Source organism: Serinus canaria, chromosome 18, assembly GCF_022539315.1.
Source record: "Serinus canaria isolate serCan28SL12 chromosome 18, serCan2020, whole genome shotgun sequence".
In the NCBI taxonomy this organism is placed as follows: domain Eukaryota; kingdom Metazoa; phylum Chordata; class Aves; order Passeriformes; family Fringillidae; genus Serinus; species Serinus canaria.
The window spans coordinates 2,734,564-2,747,568 of record NC_066331.1 but is presented as its reverse complement, the minus strand read 5'-3'; the positions used below and the strand labels follow the sequence as shown (position 1 = coordinate 2,747,568).

At 41.1% G+C, this 13,005-nt stretch overlaps 1 protein-coding gene across 5 annotated transcripts in view; it reads left to right on the top strand.

Moving 5' to 3' along the window:
- CEP112 (centrosomal protein 112) overlaps window positions 1-13,005 on the top strand; it is a 160,048-nt gene that overhangs the window by 49,130 nt on the left and 97,913 nt on the right. For all 5 annotated transcript variants that reach the window (XM_050981300.1, XM_050981299.1, XM_050981301.1 and 2 more), the window contains exons 18-19: window positions 8,379-8,514; window positions 11,679-11,786. In XM_050981300.1, the coding sequence (XP_050837257.1) occupies window positions 8,379-8,514; window positions 11,679-11,786 (244 nt within the window). The remainder of the gene's footprint in view (window positions 1-8,378; window positions 8,515-11,678; window positions 11,787-13,005) is intronic.

Genomic DNA, 13,005 nt, shown 5'->3' with positions numbered 1-13,005 from the left:
TCTTGAGAATTTGATTCTACCAAGCCCTTTGAGAACTTTATATTTAAACAGCTGCTCCTTCAAATCCTCTTGTATTGGCTTCTTGGAATGGTGTGTGTCAGAAATGCCACTGCACACAGCAAAGCACAACAGCCTGAGAATCATCAATGCAATGATAAATAAATAAAAGAGTGATAGCTTTAACCACAAGTTAATTTTTCATTTCTCTTTTCCTTCCATGCTCCTCTAAGTTGAATCCAAATTCTGAGTAATTGCTTGTTGTTGTTGTTAATATTTTCAGGGTAGTTGCCTGAGCGTAGCTGTTTTCCTGCAGTTAATTCCATTTTTCCTTGAAAATGAAGTATTTGTGTGTGGAGAGAATTCTTGTCAGAATGGAAAAGCCATTACTATTTAAAGCCGGAAATAATTAAAGGAATATGAGCAGGCATTGTCTTTAATTCCAAGTGTTGCAATAAAAGAGCATTGTTAAGAGTTTCTACTCATGTTCATTGTGTTCATCATTACCTTTTATTAAAATGTTGAGGGTTGTCTCGTTGCAGCCATTGCAATATGATGAAAAAAGCCAAGTCTGTGATTTAGAAGCAGTGGTAATGTGATGTGGCTCATTTTACTCTTTAAAACTGGGGGTGGTTTTTTTGGGTTTTGGGTTGGGATTTTTTTTTTTAATTTTTTTTTTCTCCTTTAAGAATCAGTGGAAAACCAAGCAGCTGTTCTGCACTTGGTGCTGTGCTTGAGCATCTGAAAGCTTTTAGAGCAAAGCCAGTCAAAGTTTCCAGCATATTGTAAACATTCCCTAACCCTCGCTCTAGGGGCCACAACATGGAGCATGAACAGAGGCCTCCAAAATATGGTAGCTTGCTTTAATAGTCTCACTTAAAAGCAAAAATAAAGTGTTCTATTAACTATTTACAGCCTTTCATTTTCTTTCCCCCCGTTTCTCTGGAGACCTCCTGGCAATAATGAAATATGTATTGAAAGGAAGGCTCCAGTTGTACAAAAAAAAAAGGAACAGTTGATTTTTAATCCTTGGCTCTGGGACTGTTATGTCCCTCAAGATGGTTAAAGAGATATCACATGACATCTTTTTAGTGATAACAAGTGTGAAACTGGTTTGATATGGCACACAGCTTGTGAAATTTAAAGTGTTGCCTTGTGAGGTGGAGAGCATTGCTGTGTCATGCTGTAGCACTTCATTAATTGCTGTACATTGCTATTGTAATAATGAATGTCATTAAGGACTATCACAATCACATGGACTAAATGAAAATACAAATAATCAACACTAATGGCAGAATTGCTCCCTTGTTACTCCAAAGGCTTCCCTCTCACATCAGTGCATTTTTCAGATTTCTTATTTCTTTTCTCACTTTAAGATTATACAATGCCCAAAACATTGATGAAATGAGAAAAGCTTTCAGTTGGCTAAAGAAAGTTGTACAGATGATTGAATTCAATTAACTGATTGTTAAAAAACATGCAAAGTTTCAGGCTGTCCCCTCCTTTGAGTCAGTTAGAAACCGTCTACAAATCAGTACAAGGAAAAACTTTGTTCCTCCCTGTTGCTCGATGATTGTGATTCTCGACTTCAATTACATTTGATAATCTTATTTTTGCTTTTAGTTTTTATGTACTTTGTACAACTTTCCTTCAGCTTCAGCTACAGTACAACCAACCTTCATGGAGGAGTTGAATCTGATAATTCAGACAGTACTTTAAAGGAAAAGAAAATTGTGACAATCCACGTCCTCTTGGAAAGAAGAAACCAATGAGCCAAGCAGGCACTCGTGGTTCCCTAGAATTAAATATCATTATTATCTACTACAACATGAATAATATTACTTTGAATCCTGAGCTAGCCAATTATTTTAACCATAAAGTGAGTTACCTTAAGTCAGTAGAATGACAGGATGAATTCTGAGCCCTTGTACCTCCTTAACAATCTTAATCCTGGCACTTCATCCTCAGCATCTTTGCTTTGCCAGCCCCTGTTGGCTCTGTCACTCTTCTCACAGCCTGGGCTGTGCTTTGTTAGTGTTAAGTGATTCTCCTTGCCTGGCTCTGTCCTGTGCCTGGTGATTTCTCACATAGTTTGTCCTTGGATGGTTTATTTTATCCCTCTCAGCTCTCAGTGCCACAGTGCCGTTCTCTGATCTCCATCTTTGCCTTCCCTGCTCCTCTTCTTTGGGTACCTCATGAATCTCTTTGCTGTCTGTCCAGCCTTTCTGGGCCACCTTTTAACTACAGACTTGTCTCCCCTTTTCTAAGCCATTATCTCCACCTGTCTCTCTGATTCTCCCCCTGTGCTGTCCTTGCTGAGGTTTAGCTGTGCTCTCAGCATGGGAAAGCCCTGACTATTTAATCTCTGTTCTAATCCTCCTCACTTGATAACTGAGCCTCTGTGCTCTCTCATATGTGTGCTGGATCTAAATCTTGGAGACACTTTCTGCACTCTGGAGCAAAATTACCAAGTTTTCCTTTCCAGCCACATTTCCAACACTTGCCCAGCCTTTTAACCCACATCACATTCATCATTTGGCAGTTGCTGTTTTATTCTGTTTGCACAGCACCTAGCACAACAGTGCCCTGTCATTATTGTAATGAGAAATAGTTATAATAATTATTAGTGTATTTAACCAATGTCTGCCTCATTTGTGAGCCATTAATTTTGAATGTAATGCATTATTCTTATTTCAGTGTGATACTGCACACGTGGAGTATTATTTGCTCCAAATTCATTAATGGCTTTAAGGAGTGATTTAGTTTGTTAATGTTATCTCATTATTTATTTAAAACATAAGTATATAATTTAAAACAATAATTGTATTGTAAATGTATTCCATTGTTGGAGCTTGCTTGAGGGAATGCAGACCAGCTTTTTGATGTTAGCATCTCAAATTATGCAAACTGTAAACAATTTATAAGTGGATTTGTGCTTTTTCTCATAAAGACAAGCTCATCTTATTCTTAAAATTGGGGAACACGTTATATTTACTTCTTGCCTTTATATTTTTGGCTTCATTTCTTTGAAATGATGAAACAAGTTAGAGTGCTTTCTAACAACTCCCAAATATTAACGTGCCCAGGGACAGGATAGGGATGATGTTTTGAAGGCAATAAATATTTCAGCTTCACATTTCAGTCTTTCTTCTTCGCTCCTTTGATCTGGCTTTGGTTTAGTTATCATTCCTCTTGAATGACTTCACACTGTCTCTCTTCCTCTCCACACCAAAAAGAAGAAGTGTTCTGCACAGATTCCATCTGTTTGGGGCTGGCATGGCAGGAGAGCCCTGCCTGGTGCTCCTTGGCTGTGGGAATCCCAGCCCTGCACAGGGATGCTCCAGCCATGGCTGGGATGGAGTTCAGCCCAAAGCTGTTCCTGAGCTTTCACTGCGTGGTAAAAACAGAGCAGGGAAAGCAAAATTGATTTTTGTGTATTTCACAGATTTGGCATTACTAGAGAAGCATTTTTCTGTAGCTATTAACCCATTAACCCCTTCCTTTACACTTATGTGGTGTTTTGGGCCTGAACACATTATTTATGTAGTGGAAGAGCTGCATGCTAGAAGTTAGGTGAGAGGGGCTGTGGCAGGGAGTGGTTTTTATTGGTTGTGGCATTAAAAAATGGTAGCACGGGTCTTGCATTTGGCTATAAATTTAATTAGTTAATTAATTAAACTGCTGAAAATTTGTGGAGTCTTGGCAGTACCAGAGCGTCTCCATGTGAGGGACTCTGAGAACAGGAGCAGGACCGTGGGTCTGCTTCAATTTCCCTCTGTAAAGTCAAATGTGTGTGTCTGTACCCTGGATGGGTCCTCATATCTGTAGACACTGAAGATATTAAGGTGAAATTCCTGAAATTTGGTTGGCAGGGGAAATTTGGGTATGTTTTGATGCAGTTTGTGTTTTCAGCTACACAGTCTGCTGTGTGTTATGTAAGAAATTGTGCTCTCCTTTGGAGATGTGTTTATATAGGGTTTTTTGAATCTAAATTATTATATGAATGAATGGTGATAACTGATTTGTTTTTAGCACATATTAGTGAGAATCAGTTTTTTGTTTCTTGTGGCATGAAATAAAAAAGAAGGCTGTGTAGAAGCAACAGTATCCTTCTTCAGCTGCCTTCCAGCAAGTGAACAGTTTGCAGTTTGGTGGGGAGCAAAGGAATTTTCCCTCAGAAGCAGCAATATTTAGGATGGAGAGGGAGGAATGGGCAAAGACCTGTGTGAGTACAGCAAATCTGAGTGCACAGGAGTAGAGTATGTGTGATGTGGGAATGGCAGGACAGCCTGGCCTTTCCCAGCAGATCTCAGCAGCAGCAGTGGGGCTGCAGGCTCAGGCATGACTCTGCTTTTCCCATACCTCAGCCTTCCCTCAGTCATTTCATTTAGTTTGAAGTAGCCCTGTGATGATTTGAGTTTTGGTGATCTAGTTTTAAGTAGCCCTGTGAGAAGCAGGGAGTTGGACTCCCTGTGGGTCCCTTCCAACTCGAGATATTCTGTAATTCTGGGATTTCTGTTTGTCTCCAGGCATAAACCCAGAGTCATAACAACCTGAGAGGGATTTAGACAAGGGATGGAGCCTCTCCCTCTTGTGGAGTCCATCAGAATTTAAGCTTATTCAGTGGCAAAATCCATCCTAATAGAAATTCCTTGCTGTGCTGCTGTTCTCCAGTACAGCTGGGATTCAATGGGCTGTGCTGCCAGCAGGTCTTGAAAACCTGGAGAAGAATTTGCCTATTTGTAAATTAAAGCCTGGCATAATTTTATAAATCACTTAGAGTTTCCCAGCCTATTAGTATTTTCCATGTCACTGAAAACCTCTCTGGATGACACCCAGGGAGCTTGGGTGTGGGTTTGCTGCTGGGATGTGAAACTGTCCCTGTGCAGCCTTGGGGGTGCCTGTGCTCAGTGTGTGCTGGCACTTCATGTCTGAAGGGTTTTCATTTGTTGGTGAGGCTGAGACCCAGCCAGGTGCATCTCCTGCTCCCTGTGCTGTTGGTGAGCCCTTGCTGTTGTTCAGGGAATTTTGGGAGCCCTCCAGGAAGGTGTTGGTTCATCCAACATTTGTGGGACATCCCAAACTTAATTAACCTTTCCTGCTAACCCATGAACAGCCCTGTGTTTCCTTAGTGCAGTGCTGTAAAGTCTCACTGCATTTAGTTGTCACCTCTTGGAAGACATTTTACAGAGCAGGACAAATCTTTATGATTCAGCATGAAGAGGAAGCACATCAGTTATTTGTATTTCTCATCAGTGCACTTCAGGGTGCTGATTTATTGAAATTCTGGACTTCACAGTCAACTTTCCCTGAGATGATTTGTGCTGTGTAAGACTCCTCATTCCATTGCCATGTTCTTTATACACTGAAACAAAAGGAATCTGCTGCTTTTTAAATTGGGGGCAAAGAGTAAATTCACCCTGTTTTCATATTCAGGCCGGCTCAGCTTTAGGGGATTTAAGTGATGTAATTGTATTGTACTGGGCCCCACAACTAGTCCAACTGAAAAAAATAATCTTCAAAGTGAATATTTTAGTGCTTCATGCAAGGCACATTGCTCAGTGTCTTGGGAAAAAAAAGTGAAGCTTTTCTTATATTTGCAAACCGAGGGCCATTGTTGTACAGGTTTTCTAAGCTTCTGTACAAATCTGAACTGCACAAAAACCAGAGAGTGCTGGCTCCCACATCCTTAAAAATGAAGTTTTTTTCCTGCTTATAATGAGATGTTGCATTTATTCATGGGATTAGGTCCTTAAAAGAAAGGAAGGTGCATAAAACCACATTCCTGGAAGTTTACATCATAATATTTCAAAATAAAAATGTCTTCCTGAGGAAGAGGATGCATCAATTTGGAGCCTCACTATGAGCATGAGGCCTGATATTTTGTCCTTTTAAGTTTAGATTTGTTGTGTTTCCATCTGACTGGACCAAAGCAGTGTCTCGTGACACTTGGCACTGTGGATGTGTTTGAATGAGCTTCAAGTTTTGGTTTTGCTTCCAGTGTGGAGTGGAATTATTAGATGTGTTTTGCAGGGAGAGAGATTTGTTATCCAGGGCCCACTGCTGAATTATGGATCTTTGGGAGGAGAAGTGGACATTTTCCCCTCTCCATGGTCTCTCCAAGGTAACAAATGTGGGCAGAGCTCTTTCACATTCTTCTTCCTGAGGCAGATTTTGTTCTGGGAGAGGGGAGTGATGGGCTTCATGCAGTTCAATGTCAAACAGCTGTAAAATTAAAAATATCTGTATTCAGCAGCTCCCTGGAATGTGGGATTTGGGGGATAACTGAGCCAAACAGCAGGAGCAGATGGAAAACTGATCCATCAGACAGTTCCTATCCCTCTGAGCTCTGGAGGTGTCACTGGTGTGCCCATTCTGAGGAAGGGTGGAGGAGTTTTGTACTTGGGATTTGGATCTTTTGGATTCTCTGCAGGAGGAATTGAAACCCTAAATGGTATTTTGCCATTTCAGTTTAGATGGGGAAAGAAATGTTGATTTTGGTAGTGATGTTTTTTTGCTGAATAATTTTTATTGTCTCATAAATGAGTGGGGAATGTGATGGCTTAGATTAACACAGGTGTGCTTCCCCCTCAAAGGAGTGTGGGAAATGGAATCAGTGAGGCTGTGGAAATAAAACATATCTGGAGGGGTGGGGGATGCTCTCTAGCAAATTTGAAGATAATTTGCACAGATATTCTAAGAACACAAAACCAAAACACCAAAACAATCATCACCAAAACTGTGGTACAGGATTTTGTTCTATTTTCCTCCAGTTTCTGCTGGGGAAAAAAGGTATTTTCCTTTTTCTGTAAGGAGAGGGGCAGTCTCCCTATTCTCAGCTATTCCATCAGCTGTGAGTGAGGTGCCAAAATAAAATCTTTTGTTTTAAAATATACATCATGAAAGAAACCTCTAGAAGTAAACAGCAATGCACTGACTCAGGGCTTGTGGCATTTCTTTGATCTCTTTGCTAATGGAATTACCCTGCTCTCCTGCACTGCAAACAGCCTCTTTGTGAAGATGTAGGATTATGTTCTTTGTCCTGTTGTCAAAGTCTGGTCTGCAAACCACAGAAGAGGATGTGAATACTGTAACTTTGGGCTTGGCAGCTTCCTGACCTCTCTGAAAGGCTCTCTCAGTGCTGCAGCAGCTCCTCCAGGGCTGGCAAGGTGACAGAGGAGATGAATTAACTGGGCTTTTCCATCTCTTACGTGTCAGATTCTTTGTTTTATATGGAAATAATTTCTGTCAAAATGGGAAATTTATCGTGAGGTACTTCCTCTGCCTGCAAAATGAAAATGTCAGCCCAGGTCTGTTAGAATGTGTCTTCTGTTACAAGCCATGGGTGGAGCCAGCTTTGTCCCTGGATGCCACCACCGTGTTCTCCAGTGTCTGAACACAAAGTCAGGCAGCTCTGCTGACCTCTGGGAGTTGGAACATGTCACAAAAAGTTAATAACAAAACCAGTAACGAGTTAATAAAAGTTAGTTATATTTGAGGACTCACATCAACATTTCTGAAATATTTATGTTACCCAAATTTTTGTCTGTGTTGTGTCAATACAGTGAATGTCTCTATCTTTTCATGTGTATCTTTTCATATATGTGAATGTACATAAAATATTACAGAAACATAACTATTGATCCAGTCTGAAGAAACCCAGCCTGATTTCTATAGATGTATCAGGTTTAAGATGTCAAATAGTGTAGGCTGTTGATATGAAATATCTTTGCACAGAGATTTAACATCTGTCATTACTGCAAAGGCTGAACAGACATCACAGCACTATGGCTTTCTAATAGATTAAGAAGGAACCACGTGTCACGCATTGCCCTGCTTTGCATTTTGATTTATGACAAGCAGGGAATAATCCTGCACCTTGGCTGAGCAAAGATGGCACTGGGATTATTTTCTTGATTTTTGTTTTGCCTTTTTTTTAATCTGGAAAGGCAATCATGCTAAAAAGAGTTTGTTTAAGTATTGGGAGGTGTTAAGTCTAATTTAATGAAATCTAATCGGTTACTATTTATTCATTGTTACTATTGTTAATTTTTTATTAATTAGATGAGATTAAAAAGAGGGGTTCTACAGTGGGTAGAGAGCCATTGAAAGGAAGAGAGGCTTTGAAGGTTGAGGTTTTGTTGTGAGCTGTGGACGCCGTGTTTGGGCGTGTGAAATTCAATCGGAGAAAGCGAAAATAACTCCGGCCTTCCATCGCCTTCTTCAAAGGCCTGCAAAGGGAAGTTGGGCAGAAGCTGGGACAGGAAATTGAAATCTGAATACTATTTTAAACTGATCGGGTTAAAGGCCTCTCTTTTACACCAGCACACTTGTTCTTTTATTTGATACTTGAACTCTGAAAATTTTCTGTGACTTTCTAGGGAGAAGGAGGAGCAGCTGAGGCGGGTGACGGAGGTACAGAGGCTGCAGGCCCAGCAGGCAGGCGCTGCCCTGGAGGAGTTTAAGCGGCAGGTGGAGCTGAACTCAGAGAAAGACTCTGCTGAAATGAAACAGCGGGTGAGGAGGTCACAATGCCAGCCTTTCTGAAACTCTGGCGCAGTGGGATAGCGGATTCTGATCTTATAATGCCAGAAACATGCTCCACTTGAGAGTGCCACATCAAAATCTTTCACAATGTAGTGTCTTTGCGGCGAGTCAGAAAGGGATGGTGGCGGGTGTTTCATCTTTCTGACAAAGCCAGGATTGTCATTGTTATAAAGATATCTGCAGTTATGATACTGATTAGGGATTTTTCAGGAGTGAGAGTATAAAGGGTTAGTTTATACACCCTATGGAACAACGCTTGTCATTTCCCACTTCCTACTCTTTTCCCAGCGACTCTGTCTTCCATTAATGAGCTCCTGTAATCAGTTTGAGCCCAAACAGGGCCAGAGCCATGGTGGCTGCTGGCAGTCATGTGCAGGGGATGGAAAAATCCACTTTTCTGTCCCTGAAAATCAGGGAGTTTAGTGGCTTAGATTTCTTATGGAGCAAACAGCAGTTAAACCTTTCTCCTGGGAGTTTGTAAAAGCAACCCAAGGAGTGAAAGGAAGGAGGAACAAGCAATAGGTGATCAAAAAGAAGGGGAGAGAAGGGATATTTCCTAACTCCTCCTGTGGTTGAGATCTCCAGGCAGAATCCAGCTTGTAATTCTGGATTACAAGTTCCAACCTCATCTGCCTTGACCAAAGCTCGCTGCTGACAGGAGGCTGCTGCAGGCTGGGACTGGAATGGGTGCCTGAGGGTGCTGCCTTAGGACTGAGGAAATTCCCTTTTTGTTGTTCTCAAAGTTTTTTGAAAATCTTCAGTGCTGATATTTTTAAGATCCATGCAGACAGTGAATAATAGAATTTAGAAATTAAAAAAAAAAAAAAAAAGCAAGAACAAACTTATAAAAGCAAGATGTGTTCAGCAAAGCAGACCCACGAGGGCAGTACAACAAATCCCACAATTTTAATCTGACATTTTCTGTGCTGTGTGGCCCTCCTGCAATTTCTTCATGATGACTTGAAATAATATCCTAGTTCTGATCTAAAAGGGATGTTGTCTAATTCTAGAAAAGCTAATAATAGTTTCATTCACTTAAAAAACCTTTCAGCAAAGAAAACCAATCCAAAACATAAGAAAGTGCAAAAGAATTTGGAAGACATAGTCAACTGTAATTTTAAAATGACAGTAAATTTCCTTTAGAATATTGCTGCATTCTGGGAAATTTTGAAAATCAGTTTTGCTGTACTCCATGAATCAGCCAGAGGTTTACTCTTTGCCTGCCTGGGTGCTAAAACTAGAAATACTAAATGATATTGTGCAGTTGAGTGGCTCAATTCTACAGGAACCAAGGTCCAAGGAAATGCATCAGAGGAGCACTGCTGAAGCTCTCTCTTCATGGCTTTGGCCTTTCTCATTCCTCTGTATCCACACACTCTTAGATAAATCTCCCAGTACATTGGAACATACTGGAAAATTCTGTGTTTTGTGCTGAGGTGGGATGTATTACAAAACAACTGCAGTAGCCATAGCAACACTGTCCTTTTATCTGCATTAGGAATCCTGGGCTTTAAACCCATTTTTGGTGTGAGATAAAGTTAATTATGGAGATGAGTAGGATGGGGTCGTCTTCAGTTGTTGCAATCAATATTTGATTCTTTAGTTTGGCTCTATGATGATATCATTTATTTTGCCATCTGCTTCCTATTTTGTCAAGCTTGTGATTATTAAGAGTCACCTGATGTCCACTGGTGGGTGGGTGGCACGTGTTTAACTGCAAGATCTGCATTTTTTCCAGTGCTAATTAAAATGATACATAGGCTGTGTCATGGTGCTGCAGATCTGGGGCTTCCTGGGTTTGGCAAACAATGATCAAGAGCCTTTGTTGGAAAGAGATGAACGGGACCTAAGGAATAAACTGCAGGAGCCAGTAGATTTAAAGCATCTTTGCATATGTTTTTACTATTTCATTTTTTAGAACATTTTCATTCTCTTAGAAAAACCCCTCCTTTAGTGCAGTAACAAGATCTGTTATTTTTCTGGGTTTTATTAACCTGAGTAAAATATGGCATGGATATGCAATTTGAGTAAGTTTGGAGCCGGAAGAAAATGATTCATAAAACATTGATTGCAGTCCCTTTTCTGAATGGCAGATGATAGCAGTGAGGTTCAGGAGCTGCTTCCTCACTGCTCTCTTTTTCCACTTTCTATGTGGCCAACTGCTTCTCCTCCAATCCCTTCCTTTCCTGCTGGAGCACTCTGCAATAAAACGCTTTTCCCACTCCAAGTGCTGCCTTTTCTCCTCCTTCCTGGCTGGGGAGTGATGTCCAGGCCAACTGGCACAGACATCTGTTGAACACTGAGCACTCCCTAAGGCCAAGCAGGATTTTGGCTCGTGGTTCAGAAATTCATGGGTTTCTTCTTTTTGTGGAGCAGATGGGCTTGTGGTCCTTCAAACCCCTCCACTCCTTTTCCCTTTTCAGGGACACAGTTTATTCACTGCTTATGTTGGGATCTAGATCTAAAAGTCATTGATGAGTGTGCACTGCAGCAGAGTCACATCTATATATTTCTATATATTCCCTTGGAAACATGCCTGATGTGCAGCTAACAGTTGTGCTTTTGATACAAAAGCCTTTGTTAATTGAGTTGTGAAATTGCTTCCTTGATGCTGCGTGCTGGAATCTGTGGGACTCATTATTCATAGGCGATGACTATCTTCAGAGGACTTCACTTGCAGCCAAATAATTCTCTTTTAAGTTATTTAAAGTTATTTTCTGATTTAATGTAAACTTGCTTTAATTGTGTAGTTTATGCTCTGACTCGCACATGATTTCCCTTGAATTTCCACAGGCAGTGTATTTTTAAGTGAAATATATTTGAGTCTTAAATATGTCTGGAGAAAATATTCACTTAATTTCATGGGATATTCAGCACTGTTGAGTGAAAAACTGAGCCAATCCTTTGTAATTAGGGAGTGGCATAACAGTGATCACTATGTCCTTGAGTAACTAATAATCCTGTAGAGACTGAATATTCATTTTCACCACATACAAATGGTGTTGTTATCATTCCCAACAAGTGATATTCTCCTCTTTGATGGTTTACAAACAACTGTAGAAATGTCAGAACATTTCAAGCTATGCCTTTAAAAAAAAAAAAATATTAAATATTCCCTTTCTTTTCCCATGTAGATGGCAGAGGTTGAAGCAGATCTAAGCAGATCAAAATTGCTGCGGGAAAAGCAAGCCCAGGAATTCTCCTGGCAGTTGGATGAGATCAAGAAAGGATATGAACAACAGGTCAGTTGCTTTGCTCCTCCAGGTGGAGGGGAGAAAACTCCCTTCCTGCAGCTGTAGGTCACTGTGTGTTGCTGTCCTTCCTACAAAAACACCATTTACAGATATGCAGTTTTGTGATGGGGTTGGAGGGGGATGTAGTATTTTCTGCACAGAAAATACGTTTTGTTTCCTCTTCACAACCCCCCTTGTACCTCTGACTCTTTCAAATTGTTTCCCAGGCTTACAGGTGGCAACACCTATTTCCATAATCACCAGGTTCAAGTATTTAATGCATTATCTGTTTCTCTTCTTGTCAAGGAACAGCAGTTTATTCTGTTTATCATTTTTGACACGGGGAGTGTTCGTATGAATGCTTGTTTTGGCCCACTGAACGTGATTTTCTTCTTTGTAAAGTAATTTCAGGGTTGGGAAATACTCAGGAAACGTTTGGGTGGAGACAAGAAAGTTTTGTTCAGCACTGCTGTGAAATGTAAAGGGGGGAGAAGCAGGAGGAGAGAAATTACTGCATGACAGACGTGGGAGCTAAGGAGCTGCACCAGACCTGGGTGTGAGCTGGTACCTGGTCACAAAATTAAAGTGGCCTTTGCTGGTAACCCCTGCTGAAGGATTGAAAGGGGGGTTTTAGTGCTTTGTAGGGATGAGGTGGTTAATCCATGAAAGTTCTCTCTTATCACTGTCCTTGTGTGGATCTAAGCTTGCATTTCCAGCAGGGAAATGTGGTTTCATTTCTGTTTATCTGCTGTGCCGTCAGAGGATGAAACGCTGCGGTTGGCTTTGGTGCCAGGCCTGCTCTGGTCCATCTGGAAGGGGCTTTTTCAGGGAATTAAGGAACAAGATCACTTTGGTAGGTGTTGAGAGACCCCTGCTCTGGGCTGGGGAGGAACAATGGTGGGTTTTGTGTGCGGCTCTTGGAACAGAAGGGAGTTTGTTGGGTCAGATCAAAGCAACGTCACCACTTGTGCTGCCACCTGACAGAGGTGACATGTTGTCACCCTCAGGAAGGGTGAGGGACATCTCACAGGTGTTCAGCTTAACTGGGAGATGTTATTTGTGATGATTCCTGCATTCAGGGATTCAGAAGTAGTCAGAGATACTGGGGATTTGTGCAGGAAAGGTGAGGAAGTTTGGTGTGTCAGGGACACGCAGAAAGGAGGGTGATGGGAGTGTCAGGGTCACTCGGATATCTGCCTTCAAGGAATTTTTTATTTAGTCACATTTT